We start from the raw sequence: 23,705 nt of genomic DNA, 5'->3' as shown, positions 1-23,705 counted from the left end.
AGCCTCTCTTCTCACACAGAATCTGGTGGGATTTGGTTCAAGGTCAAAATGTCAAGCCCTCCACTGATGAAGGTCCTTTCACACTGAGTAGATGGGCTTTGCCCTTCAGCGACTAAGTACACGCGGAGGCTCTGCTTGGACCTCTTGGGAAAAGCTGGCTACCAACAGCACTTGGCTCTGTCAGCACCTTGGGCTACTGAAGCGATGCTACTATGTACTTCACCGATGACAGTTACTCTCAAAACAAGATGCTTTTTATCACTTCAGGCAGAAATTCCTACCTATTAGTATCTTTTTACCCCCGTCACTGTGCTTGTTGCAGACTCTATCAGAGTTTGTGAAGAAGAAGAATGGTAAGGCAGGACAGCAAGGTGCCCTTTTCATATGGAAGAAGATTTACATGTAGCTACTCCCTGCCCACGTGAACAGGGCACATTGAAGATAAAAGAGGTTTCAAGGTAGTGCCATTTTCCAGACTCTACTTTAGCTTTGTGCTTCTTTAAAAACAAAGCCTATTAGTTACCATGAAATCTTAAGTCAAATCGTAGCGGAGTTCACTCACGTTCCTGATGCATTAGCCCACCAGGAGAACGGGTGTGAACTGCACTGTTTAAAGGCAGACCGGCTGAGACTGCCACTGCTTTCTGTGGCATCCCAGAGATCCCAGCATCTCAACTGCAGTGTTTGAATATAAGATCATTGCAACTATTACATGTACGTTGGCTAACACTCAAGCTATTATAAAAGGTAGTAACAGTAAGTTGTTCTCATAGGTGCCCTTGTATGAGCTTCTGAATTACTCACTGTCATCCAGAAAGTGATAAAACTACATTTATGAGTAATGCATAAAATTCAGATGAGACCTTTATTTACATTAGCTTTTCAAGCTCTGGGTGTTACAAGATACAAAAAATTTCACACTACATTTTTATAGGAAATCAGCTTGAAAGGCTGATCTACAAAATCAATTTGCCAAAACTGGCTAAGCAGAAAATGTGTCAGCTCAGTTTTAGAGCACTCTGTCAATTTTATACTGTCTGCTGTCGTTCAGAGTATTCCTGATGTCTTGGTTATAAAAACAGAGAGCTCATGCAGGTTAATTTACAATACTCTCATAGTAAATTTTACATCCTTCACTTGATCACAAGAGCAGGTAAATACTGTCCACATTTGTCTCACAAAGCAATTAGGGATTCAAGTAGAGAGAAAACTAGATCCATCAGGAGATTTTTTATCAGAAAGAAAACTAGATTTAGCAAGACAAGGAGACAGAATTCTAATTCCATGACAAACCGCTTTATAATCCCTCATTCTGTAGAAAACAAGTTGTACTCTAAAGATTAATCAAGTCATTTTATTCCATATTAACATTATGCAGCAACCAATATGAGTGTCTGGGTAAACAGAAACTTCATGAAATATTTTGCTGCAAAACTGACTTCAGTAACACAGGCAAATGATAAATTCAACAATTCTGCTCACAGCCAGAAATAAAAAAATGGCTTCAGGAGCAAATAACACTGATTCATACTGTGCTCAAGCACTAGTCAACAAAATCTATTAAACTACGGGGGGGGGGGGGAGGGAGGGAATCAAAGCAGCTTTGTTATCTTACGTGTGACACCTTATTTAAATCTCAGGCATTACCTCTTTATATCAGCATAAATATGTAGCTTTCTGCACCTTTTATGATGTGGTTACAGACACAAGAATGTTATAGTTGAAAGCAAGAGCTAGTTCAAGGAATTTCAGACTTTGAAATCAGCAAGATACAAAGCTAAAATTCATATGTTCCTTTTCAAGTTATGAATACTTTCACTAAAACATAAATATTTTAACATATATTATTTTTTTCTGACATTCAAAATTGTAAAGTCAATATGGCAGAATTATTGTTAAAAGCACATATTTACAAATATTCTTTTTTCCATACATAAAGTATTTGGCATAATTATAACAATCTTACTGCATACACAACTGTTTGCTTCTTTTTCACATAATGGTACACTCCTTATTAAAATTTACCAATTATGTACAAAAATACTTGAACATTTATTATAGAAAACCTCTATAACCACCATTCAACAGCTTGTAACTGCTGAAGGTTTAATTGAGAGAATATAAAAAGTGGTCACTTTCTTCCAGTTAAACTATCAACAAATCAAACACAGTTAAAATCAACATGAGCTTCCCAACAAAAGAGGGAGAATATTTTCAACAGCATGGTTTTAAATGCAGTTCATACATCTGTTTTCAAGCGAGTGTTAAAACAGTGAATAAAAGGAGGAATACAAAAAATACATACAGAAGGTGCTTTTTTCCCCACATTCCTACAGCTTGGCATTAGCTTTCCAGAGCTCTTCAGATGCTAATCGCTAAAATACAACTTAAGCCCAAACACCATTCCCCTACAGTAAAGATGATGGTGATGTACTTAAGTTAAAAACCAAATCCAAAACCCCACTCTACTGGTACATACATGTCGGAAGAGCTCTTCAGAATTTTTGCTAGTTTTTTGCAGGATTGTTAATGACTTTTACAATTTGCTTTTAAAATTCATTGACAGACCGCCAGTAATTTATATTTTTTAAATTTGTTCATCTAGGATATATTTCCCTGGTACTAGTCAGTACTGATTCCTGTACACAGATTAAATGAACAGCTTCATTAGTACCTATATAATACACAAATTGTATTTTAGAGTGAACTTTCAAAAACAGCAGAGAACTGCTACTAGCAAACTGCCAGTTAGTTTAAATATAACTTGAAGAATAAAAATAAATTGCACCTTAAAAAGAAAAGGATGCATCAGGTACAGTAATACACTAATAGCACAAAAACCTTATCAAGATTTACCAGAAAGGTGCTCTATACTGAATGAAATGCAGGTACTTTTTATTCTTAAAAATAATATGAACCAAGTGTTTGTTTCAAAAATTCCAGACCACATTCTTGCAACACTTCTCTGCAGTATAACTTGCATTATATCTCCATTCTTCCACGGACATTTGAAATGACTAACCTGTTCACTGGATAAGAGAGACAACTTTCAGCCTACTTGCAGAAACATCCTAGTCTACAGACTACTTTGTTATAAAGCGTGCATTTATTCTAGTAATAAAGATCCAGTCAGTATATTCTGCATTTTGTAAGAAGAATTCAGCTAACTCAGATGAGAGCTGTAGGGTTTTAGGTTTAATTTTTTTTTAAATAAAAATAAGGTACAAATAAAAGTGTGTATCAGTATTCACCACCATGAAATGAAGAAAAGTCTCTCATTCGTGTTTCCGATAGTATCTGGCAACGTAAATTAGTAACTTCTTTTAAAAATGTGCAACATAATATTAATAAGCATTTAAAAATTACTTAAAAGAGAAGGTTGGTAAAATTATTAAAGTGCCTAACTAAACGTATTTTACCATTTTTAAAAAATACTATTTCTTAAACGGTAAAGAATTCATCGCCATTAAATACAAAAGTGACTTCTCATAACTGAGACACTTTCCGAGGCAGTGGCCTCGGCCGAGGAACCTGCTCAGTCCTCCTGCTACTGTTTTCCAGGTTGTTTGGCCGGACGAGCTGCGGTTTGGGTGGCAGTGCTGGTGGGTCCGAAGCGGCTGGGATGGAGAGGCTGTGAGGTAGTGGAACGGGGCGCTTCAAAGTTCGCTCATAGACGCTGTAAGGTGGCGGGGTTTTACTCTCTTTTCTCACAGGCTCCTCGGAAACGCTGTAGTTGGGAACAGTTACTGTTTGTTCGCTGCCTTGGCTTTCGAAGCCCGACGTTTCGGATGTGCTACATCGGCTGAGTGAAGAGATGCTGCTGCTGTAACTCCCTGACAGCGCCGGGGAATTGGATATGAGCCCCGAAGAGTGATACTCAACTGGAGAGGGGGTAAATGATTGCACAGAACCCTGCTCGAAGGAAAGGACATCAGAAGGAGTCACCCAGAGCAAATTAGGGATTAGCATTTCTTTGCTAAACCTAAAAATACACATAGACATTTTGCACAGATTCTGAGGCTTGATAAATGTAAACTGTTGCATCTCTTTTTAATTAAGATCCAGTTTGAAACCAATAAAAAGCTCGTTTCAAGAGCACCTAAGTATACCTTAAACAGTGCTTCACGCCAGTAACTCATTTAAGTGTAAGTAAAACTATACTTAAATGTTATCTCCCCATCATCATACTCTAGAAAAATCTGCAAGTCATTTAAAAATAAAAGGAATACCGTAATTTTCCTAGCGCTTTAAATTGAATATGTAACTGCAAAGCATAGTGTGTAACTAGTAGTGTCCTGCCCCCTAATGCCAGAACACAGTACTTGCATTACATACAGTGTTTCTGCTATTGCCATCTCCCCTTTAAAATTCATTTTCCAAGGCTTTTCTCACAGTTTCAGTGCACAGGCATGCAGCGAAAAGTGCATTTAGATAGTGGCATCATTTTCAAGTGTGGCATGCACCAACGTCACAGGTGAAGCGCAGAGCAGATGCCAAGCTAATCACCTCTGCTGGACTGCCTGAGGTCTGCCCACAGCGTTGCTATTAAGCAGCAGCAGCAGGAACACAGGAGGTAAGGAATTACTGCTGCTGCAGATGGCATTTGGAAACCTATTTCCTCCGCCCTCTCTCCACCCCACCTCTCCGGTGGTTTCTGGACACACTGCACTGCTCTGCAAGACGCAAAGCAGCCTTAGAGGCCCAAGGGGACACGACAAACGGTCCACGCGGCTACACCAGCAGCCTCGCAGGTCTCTGGGGGCAGTGAGGGACAGAGAGCTGAGGGTCCGAGCAGCAACAACAGCGCTGACAAAGAACAGGAAGCAGGGACAACAAGCCCTGCCTGAAAACTTCGAGAAATCCTATTCTAGTAAAGCAAGTTCTACTCAAAACTGTAAGGTTAGAAAAAAGTTGAAACAGGTTTGCAACATATCTGATTTTTCATAAAACAATCTGAGACAATCTAGACATAACGGTCTCAAGCACAGGCTAAAAAGGGATGGAGAAATCATGGCTTAAAGACAGGTTTCCGACCCCAATTTTTATTAGACTAGTTGGCACTCAGCTGCTCAGCTTAGGTGAGAGTGAACGTGCAAGCCATGCGGCAAAGGGTAGGGAGAGGAGGAGGAGGAGGAAGAGGAGGAAAAGGAGAGGGGCAAAGGTGTATAGAGCTGGCTGCACTGACTTTATTCTGTTGAGATAATCTTAATTGTCCATTTAGGACTGGATCCACAGTACACTGAAAGCAACGGAAAGATTTTAATTTACATCAGTGGGTTTTGTATTTGGGTGGTTTTCTCTGGCAGTACATAACAGTTGGAACAAAGGGTAAAAATTGTGCTCTATATGTGGCTAAGGAAAAGCAGAACAAATTCTATTTAACCATCATTATATGTTGCAGATGTTTTGTACACACTGGGAGTCCTGCGTAACTACTTGCTTCAGGTTCTGTTCCTGTGTTTCAGGAAGCTGCTGCTCTTTCTCATCCACACAAGTTTCTGGGGTCAAAGTTTTCAAATAAATGATGTAATTGGTTCAGGTTCCAAGAACACTCGGCACTTAATCCAAGTGGCTATAGACAGGATTTAGGAGCTTTACTTCTCTCATTTGAAACAAGAAGCAAATATGTGTAAATCCTGTTTGAATTTAGGGGCTGAGCAGGGATAAGCACTTAGTCCCTGACAGCAATACAGACTGCTTGCACCCATCATGATTAGCAGTCTAGACACCAGGAGAGTCTGGAAATTCAAGGATGCTCGAGATCCAACAACTCTCCAAAGTATTCTGGGCCAGCACTCCTTTCCCAAGTAGGCTCTGTGGCAATCCAGAGTTTAGCTGGAAAAAGCTTAAATTCTGTTCAGGTATTTAGAAGAAAACGTTAGCTTGAAATGGCCCCTGGAATCATCAGCACCGAGCCAGTTCAGGAACACAGGAAAAACTACTCACCTTTTGTATCTTAATGCTCTGAAGGGCTTCCTAGGAAGCAGTTAGCGCGAAACTTGCGGCAGAGCTCACTTTGCAGTAAGGTGTGCCGAGGCAATGGGACTACAGAGCATCCCGAGAGCAAGCACAATTATTCTGGGCCGGACCTGGACCACTGGGTGGCCGCAAAGGGAATAATTACAGGCTCATGGGATGACAAATGGGAGAATGACTGCAGACTTGTGATTAGGGACCTCAAGGGGAAAGGAGGCAATCTGGGGTATCACTTCGCTTCTCTAGGGTTTTTCTGGAATACACAAGCTGTATGTTCATGAGCTCCCACGCTGCAGAAGACTCACGCTTCCTGCTCAAGTTTTCCAACCAAGAGGCTATTGTGCAATGAGTAGGTACCAACACCTTCAGATATCTCTACGCTGCTCAGTTCAGCATCTGTCCTCAAAAAAGGACTCCATAGCCAGGATCCCCTATTGCCAGGAGTGCCTAACTGCCAGAGAACAAATGTTTACTCACAGCCTGTCCTTAATGTAGCTTACCAACAGGCTTCAGACTACCTCCAACTTCTTACATAACCTCCCTAGATCGGTCTGCAGAGGCACTGGATACTAAAATGACTAAAGCAGGGATAGCCTTCTAACAGCCCCGACACAACAGCTCCAGATGCCAGGGGAGTAAGAGTAATGGGCTGTACACCAGGCTCTCCCTCATTAGCATCTCCTTTTGCCACTGCTGGAGACAGAATTCTGGGGTGGATGGACCACTTGGCATTTCTTACATTTATTTTTTATGCTCCCTTCTCTCCATTGACTCAGATGAGATTGATTATCCATGTAGGTGAGAAGCCTAATTTTAAGAAGTTAGAGTCTAAAGATCTCAATCTGGTTCTTGTCTGCAGTTTTGAAAATCTTCCATCTGTGATTGTTATAGCTACTTACTCTTGTGAATGGATTTTGCATAGGTGTATGATGACGATAATAAAAAACAATCCCAAACAACATATTAAATATATACAGTCTACCCCACAACATGAACAAAGAAGATTGACTGCAATAAGACAGTACCTTCATTGGTGATCTGCCAGCAGGAGAAGGGGAAATGGAGGCTGTGTGTCTTGCTGGTGATGCTGTAAAATTAGAAAGATATCAGTGCACTCTTCACATTAGGATTCTCACTAAGTCTTGGAGATCATTCTACACCCAGCATTATCCCTGGTTCCCTCTATATACTTGATCAATGGCTGTAAAGCTTTTAAAGATTTTGTTTTATTTTGTTTTCAAGGTTATCTTCCAGTAGAACCAATACAGCATAAGACATTTCTGCATCCGTCTTCTCTGACAAATTTTATATCACTGTAAAGTGCTTTATGTCCTATCAATCACTAACAGGATTCAAAAAAGTCAGTATCATACTCTTTCCCCTTCTCTTTTTCTTCTTTTTCTAAAAAATATATTCTGTACTTATATGTCAAATAAGAAAAAACACAATACATGTACTTACACCAAATGTTTACAGGTGTAACATACCTGTAAACATACTGTAAACATGCCTCAACATACTTGAGGCATAACGCTACATGAAAAGCATCTTCATTCTCTTGAGGAACAATTATATTTATAGTACCACTTAAACAGCCTTTCTTTTAAATGGAAATTACTCTTTTGAAGGGCAAATTGGTTACAGTAACAGCACTCATGTCCATCCATGATTGCTGTGCATTCACTGGCCAGTAAGATTCTTTTTATCATAATTATAATCTGTAACTGCTAACCTCCAATCATCATAAGATCAAAAGATTAAATTCAATCATCCTTTCTAGTACCAGCATAAACTGTTTGAAACTGCTAAGTCATTAAGTGAAAAGGCAAAGTATTGGAAACAGGATGCTACAGAGATCATTAACAAGATGAAAATACCTGCAGTTCTACAGCCTTCCACGTAAGTAAACAAATAATAAATTAACCTGCCCAAGAAGCTAAAGGTTAATCAGAGTGGAAAGAACCAAAGCCCTCATGTAAATCATTCTTTTCTACTTGAGTTTAGTCTGGAATGTCCATACACTCACCGGTCTGTGCAGGTCTCGGCGGCACAGGGGGAGATATGAGCTTTCCACTTTCTGATGTGTTTCTGGCTTCTTTCCCACTGTCCAGGCTCCAGCTGCTGGGGGTGGTGTTCACAGCTGGAAGAGAATGAAAAAGTTGACACATGTATCAACACTTCTAGCTCTCACTTTCAAGCTCTCTGACTTGCCTTTATCCATGAGCTTAGAAATATGCATACTGAAAATGTTAAACAACTTAACAGCATGCCTGAAAAGCTCTCATGATTACATCAGCGTTTGAAAGGCTCTTCAGTAATGCCTGTCAGCCTCCTGGTTTGCCTGACTTTCACATCTGGCCCTCAAGCCAGGCTGAGACTGTAAAGCAGTTGGGACCATCAGCAGCAGTAGCAGCTGAAATAGCACTTGGGTGAACCCCAGATCCAGCCACAAAGGCAGAAAAGCTTGAAGCCTGTTAATATAACCAGTTTATCTTTCCAGCAGACTTCTGTTTAAAGGTGTTTAGGCAGAATGGAACAGACTATTCATGAACAGTTTCCATTAAACCATTTTACACATGGAAGGTGCTAGAGAAAGAAAGTTGCCAAATTTCAGTCAACATCTCTCTGTTAACACCCCAGTGTTAACAGTCTTTTGTTGCCTGCACAGGCTACAAACTCAGAATGGAAAAAAGTGGAAAGAAAGGCACAAAATGGAGGGGGTGAAAAGGGAAAGATGAAAATGTCAGAGAAAATTAAAACTGAGAAATTCCTGTGGACTAAGACAACTTATATACCTTGTTTGTACCCATCATCCAGAATCTCTACTTAATCATGTAAACTGACTGGCACTTTGACATGTATAAAATTGGCTGCTTTATTTATCTGCGTTACTTTTGCCAAATGCCATGACTTTGAATTAGCCCATCCATAAGGCCTGGAATAGCTCCCATAATAGAACCAGATTATTTTGTATTATCATAGAGCCACCAATGTTGGCAAGAAGGCAGACAGAAAGACAGGACATTTAACAGACAGGACAAAAGCTCACTTAAAAACTGCAATTTTTCTTGTACATGCCCTGTAAACAGTGAAACACCTACTTCTAAAAAAAAGAACAAAAACCCAGAGGTGAAGAATTCATAGCCTGTACCATGCCATGGCAGTTTACCTCTTGTGTGTCTCTTTCACACCAGTAAGTAAAGAACCATGTGCAAGGAGCCCATGCTCATTTACAAAGATAGAGTAAAAAGCAAAGCACCGTTGCTGATTGCTAATTGATGATATCAATTATTGCTATTGTAGCAACACTAATGGCTCTCAGGACGACTGGAATCTCACTACACTAGTTTATACCAGACACTTTATACAAGAAGTACAGTACAAATAGTATTTGTGTTGTACCTGTAACAATATTGTTACAGTAATAATGGTACATTAGTTGACTTTGAGAACAGCACACCGAGTACTAATTCTATCTTCTAGAAGATCATTTTGCCTTTTTATTGCCAAAATATGCAATACATTGTTTGCTTTTTATTGTAGGTTGTCACCTAGCAGTATGGTTTTGCCCTCATCCTAAAAATGACTTGGCACCAGGCCTAAGTCCTTCAAATGCCTGAATCTTTGACAAACTGATTTTTTCTTTTAAGCGATCCAAGCAGTCAGTTATTTGGACTGCTGAAGTCTCTAGAACAGAATATTTTATTTTAACAATTCTGTAATGTTCCTGGCTGCATAGGCCAGTGGAAAAGTTTTGACGCTTCCATGTTAAATTATTTCATACGTTTCTCAGCTGCATGAAAAATTCCACACTTGAGTTTTTATCAAAACTTGAAAGCAACTATATATATATATACACATACATATTTTAAATCAACTGTCATTGCTGAAAATATGATTCCTGATCAGTTCTTGTTAGAGTATTTTCTTGAAATGTTAGTTTTAATACATCTGTTTTATTGTATCCTTTATTTAGGGGTGCAACAAAGGGCAGCACATAATGAAATGAGTAAGCAGAAAGTTTACTGCTCTGAAGCAACAATTGTGCCAACAATATTGGATTTCCCCATTTGTAAAATTATAAAAAGTTTTTTTTTTTGATGGAAATTAATAGGTTTCTCATTTACTCTGAGAAAAAACAAAACAATCTTTCCCCTTCTGAAGGGTAACCAAAAGCATGATGATTTCTGTCTGGCTAAAGAGAAACTGCAGGTACCGAACTGCAGGACTTTACCCATCTCTTTAGCTTTCCTCCTCCCCAGTCTCCAGAAGTTCCTTATCTCCAGCATTCATTTCCCTGTCCCCCCAAGTCCTCCTCTCTGCTGAACCAGACAGGAAAGGACCACTCTCAGAGGCAGCGGGCTGCAACCTGCTGCTCCATCACCGAGGCTTCCTGCAAACTTCTGGACCCTTCTGAATGCACCACTCAGTTTGAGCAGATACTACTTTCTTTCCTCCCTTTTTTGGTGAAGTGTTTTAAAACTTGGAGATGAGAAATATTTTTGGAACTGGGAATTCTTTCTCATGTGCTCAAAAGGCTCGGCATTCTCCAGGAATATCACACATTAATTTTATTTTCATTGATGCCAAGACTGGTAAAGTGCAGCATTTCTACTCACCCTTCTCAGGGCCAGACAGGTTGGAATCACTTCGCGGCAGAGCACCATCACCAATATGATTAAACAGCATTCTCTGGAAATTGAAAACAGCATGGCTTATGCATAACTACAGTAGTATTTCAGTGGCCTTTAAGAAAACTGTTATATTTTTGTTATTAACCACCCCCCACACAGATTTACTTGGAGGCAGTGATAAACCTCACCTAGGAACATAAATATTTTAATAAAAAATCCATACATAAATAGTGAGTGAACTAGTTCTCTGAAAACTGTACACCTGGAATTATTGGGAGGAGTATTATATACTGAACTCTGGCAGTTTCCTGCTCCCTGAAAGATAAAATACGGCTCATTTCTTAGGTGAAATTTGACTGGGCTGACTTGATAGAATGCTGAGCAAGGGATAGATTTGCAAAAATTTCACTGCAGAATCAGGATTTGTGCAATGTGTAACTTTTGATAATATCAAGTTACAGCTGTTACCTTACAAGAGCCACATTTTTCCCAGCTCTGACTTTTCTTGGCACTAGCCTTAGTTCTCTTGCGGACAAGACTTCATGCATAATGTGTGTTTATCTTCTTTTCTGAATACTATTTTTTCTAAAAAATCATAGGAACTTTATGAAACTATTTTAAAATTCTGCAAATTGTTTCCTTTGGCAACATTCAAATCATCAGTGGGCCACTGGTTTATCTTGACATTTAATAATAGATGTAAACAACACATAGTTAATCCTACCAGCAATTTATATGTACTCGCCAAAGGAAAGCAGAATGGAGGAAACTATCTTTTTAAAAAAAAAAAAAAAGAGAGAAGATCAGACAATCAATGAAATCCAAATCAAGTCATGTCCTATTCTCCTATCTCCTCCCAGTATTAACAGCTGCTTCATGCCAAGTCAGTGAAAGACTGCCATGGTTTCACATGATGACAACCCTAGTTAAAGAACAGCTATCATGGGCCTAACATATCGCTACCCCAGGTCAAAATGAGGAACAAATACTTGGCCAATTCAACTTGATTCAAAAACATCTGGTAGGGCAATGAGTTGGCAGACTTTAAGCTACACTAGATTTGCCTGCCTGTGCTGTCCTAGAGTCACATTGGATCAAGTAATACCTGTTTTCCTGGATTTACCATAAAACTAGGTTGGTGTAAGCAGTATGTATGTGCTTCTAATGAGTTAGAAAATACAATCACATGCTCATGCCTGGTCTGGATCAAATATTCACTTTGTAGCGAGCCAGTAGTGTACTAGTGAGTTTAAAACCACTGTTTAACCGAAGTCTGTTTTTTGTTGTGAAGGTAAAGAGCAGAGGCTGCTAAAGCAACGCAAAGTGGTTGAGATAAAGATGCAGAGGTTGCATGAAATACAGAGAAATGAAGACATACTGAAACAATGAAATATAAAGTCATATGGAAGAACAAGAGCCATCACAGAATGTTTAATGAGGAGCAAAAACCTCCAAAAATGGGAAAGCCAAAAAACTCAATTAGGAAAAAGAATAGAGCAAAAACTAATGAGGCTTTTTAACCAATCAACAACAACAGGCATTCATCTTCAGAGTATGGGAAAGAGCTAGAGAGACACTGTACAATTGCTCAGCCAGAGATCAAAAAGCAAGCACAAAAGGATGTTGACCAAATGCAGCTGTACATATATAACCTTGAGCAGCAATTTCAAAGAGGGAATCAGGTGCAGCAGTGCTGTGGTCTGGATTCTATGTAGCCCTTCCAACTTCTTTAAATGAGGTAGCTATGGCCTCAAAGGACTCGATTTGGACTTGAAGTGCAGGAATTTCCCTGTGCATCTCATGCTTCGAGGTTGAAAACAATTGTGAAACATTCATTCATTAAGCCATAACAAAGAAATTCAGAAATGGGTGGTCCTTTCCTCATTAGCATAGTATGAAGCTCCAGCCAAGACTGTAAAAGTTAACTGCTGTTAGAATGAAAATAGAAAGGGCAAAGAACAGTTTGAGCGTCTAAATTATAATGAAAGCTGCAGGTATCTCTAAGATATCTCCTTACTATTCTCCAGAGGACTTTTTTTTTTTCCTTCCCATCTTACTCACAAGGCAGAGAATCAGAATTTTCCCTTTGATCACAGTCCATTCTTGCTGCCCAGGGAATAGAGCACCTGAGGAAAAAATTGTGTCTTTCCCTAGAAAGATTTATCCATGTTTATCGTTATGAGGGCAAAAAGAAATTGCCAAACCTTCTCACCTTTGAAACATACTTCTTTGTATGAGATAGTTAATTTTCTACTTACCCTCTCTTGGGACACTGAGGGTAGAGACAGATTGGGAGATTTTGCTGCCAGGCGAGTCTCTGAGAGAACGGAGACTGGGCCTACGAGCTCCTCAGCCTCCCTTATCGAATCTCTGGTAGAGTGGGGGAGAGAAGTCGCATTCCACTTGGCAAAGCAAGAGTTTGCAGTCTGGGAGCAAAAATGGGACAATTTTTCTTTGCGGCAAACTGTAAAACCGCTTTTTATATAAAGAACATCTGCTGGTCTTTCCTCTGCACTGGTTTGGCTCTCCTACCACTGAGAAAGTGCCCAGTAGATACATCACTAAGTAGTTCCTGAGAATTGCTGTTATAGTCTGACTAACCCTCAGTATTAGTTCTTAAGCCCTCAGGTAACAGCATGAGGACTTATACAGAAAAGACGAAAAAATTAAATCAAGAACCAACTCAATAACTGAAGAAACAAGAGACAGAAATACCATTAAAGAGAAGGCAACAAATCGTTTCTAAAATAAAGGATCCTGAACTACCAAGTGGTATTTTATCAGAGGCCAAACTTCTGGTGGAAATGAGAGTTAGTGTTGAAAAGAGGGCCCTATCACAGTCTACTTGTGTTTGCCTCTTTTTCTGCTTCAGCAAGAGCTCTGTTGCGTGATGAAATGGATTAAAACAGCAATTATATTACAGGAAAGTACTGTAGAAAAGTAGGCGCATTAAGAAGAAAAGATGAAATTAGGATTCAAAACTGGCAGCCTCATCAAACTCATTCTGCATTTCAGATAATTCAAAGAATATAGATTTTTATATACAGACTTATGCAACAGTACTTTTAGGGTAAGAAGTCAACTCCTACTCTTTCCTCCAGGGTAACAAAAATTTCAGAAGGAAGAAAGACTGACATCACATGTAATTGCCACGTGGCTTGGGTTATCTGACAGTGACTAGAATTAGATATTTCAGAGGAAATTAAAGGGGAGGTCACCGTGCACAACTGTTGCAATGACAGTTTTCCCATCTTCTTTCTTCCCTAGACTGAACAAACACTGATATTTCAGGCAAGCAGACTATGTGATTTGATAGGCCTTTCGTGTCTCTCACTTCGACGAGTAAATACCAAAACTAGGTTTAAACCTAGACAAAATAAGCAGAAATGTGATCTATTTAAAGTTCAGTGCATTCTATTCACATTATCTTTTTTGTGCATGTCAAATATTTTACAGAGTAGGTACTTATAAATAGGCATTTCCTTTTAAATATGGTTATCACCTTTCCTTTTTTCCAGCAGTATGTATACTATTGTCCAGTTCAAGGCACACCAAAGCAAAATGTAAACAGATTCAGTAAACACTGAATCTGCTCAAAGTTCAACAAGCTCCTTTATCTTTCTATTAACTACTTGAGTTAAGAGGCCTCCCAGCAAGCTTCCTACCTGCGAGGTTTCTGAAGGAGTAGGGTAGATGGCACTGCAGGGCCTCTCTCTGGGGGACAGGCAAGAGTTTTCTCGGGAATGCTTATGTTTGTCAGACAACAGAGGAGAGGCTGGAATATAAATGTATCAAGTGATTAAATTCACATGTCAAAATACAGACATTTCGATTGTGTAAGGAATTTTCTAACAGACACTGTCTACCTGCCAATAAATCACATTCTTCAAACAATTGGCTGAATTTGATGTCCTACCAGTTATAATGTGCAGAAATTAGTTAGAGATTCAGCTGTGTAACCTTTCAAGAACCATTTAATCTGGCTTAGCAGAGAGGACAAGCACTGACCTCTGGCACTGGATGGAGCAGAACTGGTCACGTTAGGTGAAGCTGAGTGCGTAGAACTCAAACTTGAGGTAGACGGACTGGGCTGCATACAGAAGAGATGCTGTTGTTACCACATCACACTTACCAGTTTGGAAAACAAAATTTATAATATGTGCCTCACTAAAACAAAGAACTTGTGATTTGTTAGACTAGTATTTTTGTATCTCAAAGTAGCAAACTGGTATAAGAAGCCTTAATGTAGCTACACATAAAGATTTAGTATAATATCAAATAAATAGAAATATATTAATATATTAAAATAATTAGATCACAACTGTGACAATTGGACAAAAAAGTCTAGGTAAGGTGATGACTTTGCATCAAAGTGCATTGCTTATTACTTTTGTCATAAATTCATGGTCTCAGCTTGGAAGAAATAGTGACATAAAAAGCTATTTTTTGTAAGGTAAGAAGGTGAACTCCTACTCAACAGTAACTTCTAGAATTCTGACTGGAATAATGAACAGAAGCATTAACTTAGCAAGTATCTTTGTAAGAAAAATTCATTTTAGCTTGTTTTAACTGAAGAATGATAATAATTTGTACCTGCATGTTAAAAACTTCATCAGAGCTTTCTGATTGCCCAGTGATATTGCTGACTTCAGCAGAAGCTTGGGATGACAGTGATGAGGATGAATACCGATTGACAGCTGGGTAACTCAAGGGACTATTATAGGAATAATGAAATAGAAAATAGCTCATTGTAGTTGCCAGTCATGGTTTATTAATCAGGTATCATGAGAAAACAGCACATTTTATTAACCTTCACAATTTAATTTGAATTTATTAAGGGGGGGGTGGAAGGAATTGATTATATATATATCACCTATTCATGTCTGAAGATACTTCAGCCTTACCAGCAAGCATGTGCACAACAATAGTTTATGAGTCATCTTCGGCAAGTAACAAAACCTATCAATTTCTACTAATTTAACTTGCCTGCGTCGAGGTATTACCCTGGCACCATCAGGGCTCATAGAAACAGGTACTGAATTTCGGCACACACGAGGGCTTCCATTTGGGAAATGAATAGGGCTAGCTTGTACGCAGGCGGAAAATTCCTGGCAAATGGTTAAAAGAAGATTAATTAAAATGAATATAACATCATTAAGCACTTTGTGAGACACAGATATTCATTTGAATAGGTGTATCCGTATTTTGGATCAGGTTCATCATAAGTAAAAAAAATGTATTTTAATTTTTAGAGTGATGATACTTTCCCTTTAGTAATGCATGACTGTTTTTCTCTGCATTGTATGGAAAGTTTGCTAGCTTTCTCTTCACTTTGTGATGCTGTAAGAGTGCCACCAAGATGTAATGTGGACAAACAACCAAAAGATGTCACTATTTGCTGCTTAGGAAAATTAACAGCCATTGCTGCAGAAAAACTATGTCTCACAGCCCAGCAATTCACCTGCTCACATACCTGTATTCCCAAACTTGACTTCATCACGAAGAACTGATCTACTAGTTTTTTGTGTAAAGGCCTCATATCCTGAGGCACAAACTTCTCATGCACTGCTAAGCCAAATTCTAGAATCTGAGCCTACAGACAAGATGGGAGAAAAGAGAGGAAAAATATTTGATCTATTCTCTTTACTCTTTCATTTTCTGATCAATTAATAATTATGACATTAATCCAAAAAACCCACGTACTGTATTAAAACCATCTATTTAAACACCCAAAAGACCTGTAACCAAACAAGGCCTGAGACCAAAAGCAATGATATAGGGAAGGATTTATGCTTCTCCCCCTTTTACTATTTGACTTGCTGAAGGATATAGCCTACTTGAATTCAACTCTAATATCAAAACCATTATGGATAATGTAGTGGATATGTGGCTAAACGGTAACTGTACAAATGAGTAATTCTAAACCCTAAACAAAAGCAATTTTCTCTGAGATCATAAAATACATGAAACATAAAATACGAGCACAATACACAGACATATCTGCCAGAGACCTTGGAATACATTTCCGATGATGTCCACGGTTCCCTGTTGTATTTCAACTCCACAGTGACTTCAGAAAGTGGTGATTTTATGTGTATCCTTGATGTAAGGCCCAATATGCTTCAGAATAACATTGCTAAAACTTTTAATTTGCTAAAAGTCAGATCCTGCACAAATCTGGTCATACATGCTTAAAATATTGAATTGGTTAAGTGATGAATCAGATAAAGTTTAATTTAAAAACAAAATAGTTACACTGTGCTGTAATATCTTTGGATGAGAGCATGTAGCTGATATTTTGATCAGATTCTCAGTGAGTATACATCTGCACAACATTGCTGACTTTAGGTAAGAATTCTTTAGGTAAGAATTCACATTCACACACTGATCCTGGCCCTTTTGGATGCTTTGCACTTTCTATTAAATCATGTGTGTGTACCAGACAGTTTTTAAGCGATATGGTTTGTAATTCAAATTTTATCATGGGAAGTTACTAACTCTGATTTTAAATTGCAAGCGTTAGTGAGATTAGCTATAGCTTGAAAAACTGAAACTGAGATGTAAATTACTGTACATTATTTAAATTAAATTTAAGTGAGATCAGTGAACCTATTACAGTTTCGACTCCCAGAGGATCTGTCCCTTCAGCTGATCTGACCAAAAGATACCACAACATTGATGAAAAATGGAATTTTCACCTTGCCAAATTCCAATGCTCTAACCTAGAGTACCTGCTACCTAGTGTAGAGTTTGAAATTTCAGCATGCTGCATAGAACAAAGACAGGTGAATGTCATTTAATAAATGCTGAAATATTTCAGCACAATTATTTGATCAAAATAAATTATTTCATCATTTCCAAATGGAGACACTTTATAATTGACACTGGTAGACCTTCCAGCCATAAGTAATTGTCTTCCTGGTCGGATTGTCAGTAATCTCCGCTTCCTTTTGAGCTACTGTAGATTTGAGTTGTTGTGTTCTTTGCCCAACTCCCACTCTCTTCTTCTCCCACTCTTCTGTAGCCCCTGCTCTGTGACCAAATTGCATCGTTCATGTCTCCGTAGCCTGACGTTTACTGTGTGGAAGGGAGATAAATCCTCCACTTTGAATTTTCCCAATGAAAAATTCTAAATGTTTTCCTTTAATTTCCACTTTCGGAATATTTGGTTTAAGAGAGTCTTTTATCCTAGGGAGCTGACTACTTTAAATGTAGTCATTTGGCTTATTACTTAACCAAATCAATATTTGGAGACTCTTTTATATTCTTCTTGTTTTGGTAAAACAAAGGAAAATGAAGACTAGAAAAAAAATGTACTTTTTTAATGCAATAAAACCATTTCTAGGACCTTTATTTCACTTAGGTCCATCAAAATCTATGCAGTTCATTTATTTTTGATTTCTGTTTTCTTTAGCACATTCTACAGGAAATACTCAAAATATAACGACCATGGTAAACATAAAAAATGAAACAAAAGTCATATAATGCATAGAACACATCTGTTTAACTTCATCACTTAATATTTATTATAGTGCCTACAGACACCAGCAATTACTATTAGAAATCTTGTACTGCACTAAGATTTGTTTTTTTGCTTTTGCTTTTAATTATGCTAAACCTTTTGGTGAAAATAATGTATATTCTGCAGTAGGTGGTAAAATATGCTGTACGAGTATTAACCATCATAAGACAAATCCCTGCCTCTTGCTCAAACTTTAATTTATATTAGTTTGAAGTTACTAAAGATTATGATGAAAAGGACTAGGTAGAATATAACCTGGAAACCTGTTTATAAAGGAAGTTATCATCTATCTGGAATACTGAAGACCACTGGGCACTTATCCTTTGAAATTTCATATTTTATTTTGAGTCATGTCAACTGTAGCTAGAACAACTGATCAGGCCACCTACTCAGTTTTTTTTCCCCACTTTACCTGCTCAAGCATCAGCTCTCTCAAGCGTGTGATCTTCTCTCCATCCTCTGGATGGTTCAAGACATATTCTTTGACAAAGAATGCCTAAGCACAAAACAATAACATTACAAAGTCACATAAAGTGAGTTGAAATACAGCACTTTACACCAGTTTTTAAATGCTATTTTCAAAACAAAAGCTCCTACGTCTTTCAGTAGAAGATACTAAAACATGCAAAATAATTATTCACCTCCACACTGGTGGAGAGTACAGGCAAATACAGTGGAATGGTTCTTGAAGTGGAATTCACCAGTTGTTTAACATTCAGGACAGGTCCTGAATCCCATCTGGAAACTTGCAAATCAGAGATGAAACAAATCAAAGGTCACCTGAACTAAAAATCTCTTTCCTATTAATTGTAGCGCAGGCATTTCAATAATTATATAGAGCTAGATATTTCCTGTCTTTTTGTATTAGGGTTATTAGCCTTTATTTTATGCTGGATATAAAGACATCTTAAGAATGGTGTGGAATTGTAAGCTACTGCATGTATTAGAAGTGCAACACTATCTTCTTATTCATTCTTAATGTAAATAACGTTTTAAATAACTCTCAATGACATTGCTTTCAAAAAAGCCACATTTTCGCTTCAGGAGCATCTGACCAACATCCAGGCATGTTCATGAGCATACATGACTACCCATCCCATCTCCAATGCTCAAATTGTATCAGCCATAATACCCTGGCATCATTTTACCCACCAGCAATGGCCTGGACACAGCAATCCCCTTCTTGTTCATGGCTGCATCTTTCTTACCATGGTATCTATCTTACCCTGCAAGGGCATTGTACTGCATTTACAGCATTTCTTGACTTTATTTTGAGAAGAAAATTCCAGACCTTCTCAGACTGCATTTGTCACAAAAGCTCTCTGCACACATACTTGTACATAGACACGGTTATATATCCACAGAGCTGAGAGGATAATAGTGGTTACTTTGTGCTGTGTTTTCCATTTCCATTTTCCTTAGCGTTTCTCTCAAACACCTCTTACAAGGCCCTCCATCCAACTTCACCTGATAAAATCTCTGCCATGCATAATCACTTGCAATAAAGGGTAGGAGTGGAGCTGGAGATAAATATACCACTTTGCTCTGATTCAGCCCAAAAATTTCATGCTGTGACAAGCTTTAATAAGAAACAGTGTCAAAACCTGGCCTAAATATCCACACACTGTAGTGAAGAACACTTATTTCATCTGGTCCTTTCACTTTAGATCAGTAGACTAACAAGACTTCATGTTCAAACAGTAAGAAGGAGCCCTCTGATATTTCTTGCTAAAATCCTAAACCTCTGCCAACTCATATTTTTTCCTCATCTACAAGTTTAATGTTCTTTCAATACCAAGCAGCTGGTTTGCCAGTAGTTTTGGGCTGAGAATTATACGGCTCTGTACTATGACTCAGAGATGTAATATCTAACTTTAAACAAAATCCTTAGTATTTTAGAAAAAAATCAGGATTTGACTAAATCCACTAATATTCTTAGAACTGGCAGTTTCCACTAATTAAAGTGCCTTGACTCTTCTTGCACATGTAAAAGAGCTGTAAGAAATAGATTCTATAGCAGAAATTACAATGTGAGAGGTGTTCATGGGCACAAAGCACACTTGCCGCTTTTCCAGCAGTGCTCAGATAAAGTCACTGGCTCAATCTATTGCCATTTTTTAACATACATGTAGGTACTGCACAATAACTATCACGTCTCAGTATTTTCTTGGGATCTGCTCCCGTACTGAAATCAGTGAAAGACAAGGCAGCCGTAACACTTGCAATATCAGCAAAAAAGATGGATAATTGGAGATGGTTGCTTTTTATCCAATTAGGAGGAGGGGTAAAAAAGGAAGAAAAGAGGTGGGAGGCCTCAAGAGGGCAGCAGGTGGCCAAAAGACATATTTGCTAAGTCTTACACTTAAAAGTTGGGAAGCTGTGGAAAGGGAAGGAGATTATCTGTAGAGATATGGTCATGCTTACCTCAGAGCACATGCTCCAAGACTGACTGAGTTTTTGTACAGGAGAGAAGTTTAAAGCAAGTCAAACAGATGGGTAAAGAGAAGCACTTACAGAGGAAACGAACAAATGGAAGGAAGAAAGGAGATAAGAAGTGGCAAAATGGCAGACTGAAAAGGGGACATGCAAAGAGAATGAAAGTGAAATAGAAAAAAACCCAAACCTCACAACTATCACTATCAATTTTGATGCTTACAACACAAAATAGGACATAAATCTATCTAGCCAAAAAGAAACAGGTGCAGAAAGGACAGGAGGGAAACAAAAAACTAAAAAAGAGATTGAGAATTGCAGCGAAGAACAGCAAAAGGAAAGGAGCAAGCTACAACCTTTAATACACTTGTAAAGAATGGAGCGCTATGCAGAGATACCGAGCTAGCTCTGACCAAACTCAGATATTGCTAATTCAAACCAGATGTAGTGCTGACATGACCATATTGCTCCAGGGACTCCTTTGTGGTGCTCTCCTATGCTAAGCAGCTTTGCTGCTGTTGTGTAAAGGCAGCTGGGAAACATCAAACGTGGTAGTGCTCTGCCTCGGTCCCACAATTTTCCTATTGTTGCAGCACTAGTGACAGAGATTCTAACACCACGGCAGACTCAGTGTCTTGTAGTTTAATTTAGATGCAGTTTTATTAAATTTAACACTGTTGAGTGAACACTGAATCTTGCAACAAATTTTACCTTTGAGACAGTGGAGAGAACATTATTTGACTTGATTTACATTTCAATGGAAAAGGAACAACCAGACTCAAGTATTTCATAATGCTACTAGAAGAAAGAGGGACAAACTGGGCTAGAAAAAAAACCCTTTTCTTTTTACTATAGTTTCAAAATTACACAGAAATTTGTGAAAATACAGCATCCCAAATATGCAAGGTTTTTTTTTTAGCGTGATTCAAGGATGACGATCAGGAACAACATTTTAGCACAAATCTAGCGTTGGGGATAGAAGTCTAGATATTTCTTAATTATATGCATTAATTCTCACTAAACTTTTCCAGCAAACAGCTTTCCTCAAAAACTTGGAGAAGGAAAAAAAAGAAAGATCTAGAAAAATGATTCTATGAGATAATCCCTTTCTGTTAAGAATTAAATCTCTTAAAATTAGAATGTCAACACACAATAGGAAATGGCTGGTTAGCCAGAGCTATCTCCTGACCTAAAAAGAAACTGAAGAAATGTTAAAATAAAGAAGTAGAGGGGGGAAAATAAAGGTAATTGTAATTATGTTGTTGTAATATTTCACAGAAAAAAAATCACTGTCCACTAAAGGTAAAGGCAAGGGAATTGTGAATCTGCTTCTCACTGGAATATTCTTATTATAAAATTAGTGGCAGAAAAGTTGTAATAATAAAGTTATATATATTTAACATGATCTCACCCAAAACTGAAGTAAAGGAAATAATGTATCATTAAGAATATTTCTGATGTAGTAGTTTGTCCTTAATTCATATAGCATTTTCTATACAAAGAAAGAATCAGAGACGTTATTAGAACAGATTTTAATAAACACATTCTAAATAAATTTCTTACCTCTTGGTATCTAGCAACTCCACCATTAACTGCTGCATCAATGACTCCATTTAGACACATTGTGAGAGGGTTAATATTTTGCATCTGTCGAGTTTGACACTGACTAATCAGTGTTCTGAGCTGCTGGTTCTTATTCTCTAAGACTTCAATAGCATTCTCAAGAGGACTCATTTCTACCTGAATGGGGAATGAGGAGCATTGCAAACATGCTTAATCTTCAATTAAAATATTAAATTTATTACAGGCAGTTTTATTGATTTCTAAAAAGAAAACAAGGTTATACTATATTCTAGAGTATTTGGGCAGAAAAATCTCTTCTCACATGGGCTACACTATAAAACATGAGAACAGAAATAATTAATTTTATCATGTAATCTAATTAATTTTATCATGTAATCAGAGACCAAAAGAAATAACCTTCCTTTTTGTCTAGACTCATTATCTGACCTTGTGAGATTGCTCAGCCCCTGCAGCAGAACACCAATACACTTTCGCATCCAGTGAGACTGTTGGAATTCAGGGCTATGCCTAAGCCGCCCTTGGCAGCTTTACTTGAATTTGGGCTCCATTTCAGAGAGGTCGCACTGTGCCGTTAAGAGTAGAGCTTGAGCATGGATAAGCTAGTTCCCCCAACCAAAGTGAAGCCAACATTATGGATGAAGAGTCTGAACATAAGGTTTGAACTAAGATGCTAATAAAGATATAGTCAAGAACAGTCACACAGGACATGCCTGTCCTTCCTAAAGGGTGAGGAAGTTTTACTCACTGTTAGTATGAACTGCGGGAAAGGCAAAAAGCAGAAAGATGTGAAGAGTACAGACTGGCAGTTGCCATTATTTTCTGTACAGACACAAATCTGAGTCATGCTCTAGTCTATGCCTAGGAAAAATTATTACAGTTCACTGTTGGAAAAGGTGACTATAATGGTAACACAGTATCTAACTGAAGATCTTCTGCTGTTTTCAGTTTTTCATGTAATAATTAGATTGGGGTCCTAATAATGTAGGAAGGACCTAGTAGGACTAATTAACAAATTCCTCATTTCTGATCTTTACTAAATTCTATTTTTGATTTTCTACAGGACAACATTAGAAGGCTGGAAGAATGAAATTTTGCTGGTATTATAAAATAAAAAGAGAACAGATTTTACAAAGAGAGTGAGTTATACAATGGTATCCCTAAATTTAATGGGAGTATTATAAGACTGTTTTTGTCAGAAAGGAGAATAGTTCTGTATGTTAAATTCCTGGGCTCAAAACTTGACCAATTATTTAGAGATCATTAGATTAGGAACGCTCCTCAGAAAACATTTCAAAAGTATTCAAGAGTTTTCTAAGAAAATAACAGAAAGTAACAGGGGAAAATTACAACGTGTCAGTAACAGATTGCTATGTTAGGCCCTATTCCTGCAAGTTCTGCGTAGGCATGCTTTCGTGCCCATGCAGAGAAGCGGTAACCAACAGAGCTCTAGGCAAACACGGAGAGATACCCACATGGAGTTTATTATAGTACCAGAACTTGGAGCATGCTTCCTTTTCAAGAATACTGAAAAATATGTTAGTCTTAGAATATCTCTG

General features: G+C 38.1%; 1 protein-coding gene across 3 annotated transcripts in view; it reads right to left on the bottom strand.

Annotated features, from left to right (window-relative positions):
• Positions 1–846: 846 nt before the first annotated feature.
• The window catches only part of DOCK4 (dedicator of cytokinesis 4), a 251,290-nt gene continuing 228,431 nt past the window's right edge, over positions 847–23,705 (bottom strand). For 2 of the 3 annotated variants that reach the window (XM_064507753.1, XM_064507755.1), the window contains 12 exons: positions 22,129–22,305; positions 18,545–18,628; positions 16,084–16,203; positions 15,597–15,718; positions 15,204–15,324; positions 14,619–14,700; positions 14,276–14,385; positions 12,869–13,036; positions 10,596–10,668; positions 8,003–8,116; positions 7,002–7,063; positions 847–3,912 (listed from right to left, as the gene is read on the bottom strand). In XM_064507753.1, coding sequence (XP_064363823.1) covers positions 3,487–3,912; positions 7,002–7,063; positions 8,003–8,116; positions 10,596–10,668; positions 12,869–13,036; positions 14,276–14,385; positions 14,619–14,700; positions 15,204–15,324; positions 15,597–15,718; positions 16,084–16,203; positions 18,545–18,628; positions 22,129–22,305 — 1,659 coding nt within the window. In that variant the 3' untranslated portion in view covers positions 847–3,486. The remainder of the gene's footprint in view (positions 3,913–7,001; positions 7,064–8,002; positions 8,117–10,595; positions 10,669–12,868; positions 13,037–14,275; positions 14,386–14,618; positions 14,701–15,203; positions 15,325–15,596; positions 15,719–16,083; positions 16,204–18,544; positions 18,629–22,128; positions 22,306–23,705) is intronic. The other variant, XM_064507757.1, reaches the window with a different exon arrangement.

This window comes from Dromaius novaehollandiae, chromosome 1 (genome assembly GCF_036370855.1).
Source record: "Dromaius novaehollandiae isolate bDroNov1 chromosome 1, bDroNov1.hap1, whole genome shotgun sequence".
NCBI classification, from domain to species: Eukaryota; Metazoa; Chordata; class Aves; order Casuariiformes; family Dromaiidae; genus Dromaius; species Dromaius novaehollandiae.
This window is presented reverse-complemented; position numbering and strand designations above follow the sequence as displayed.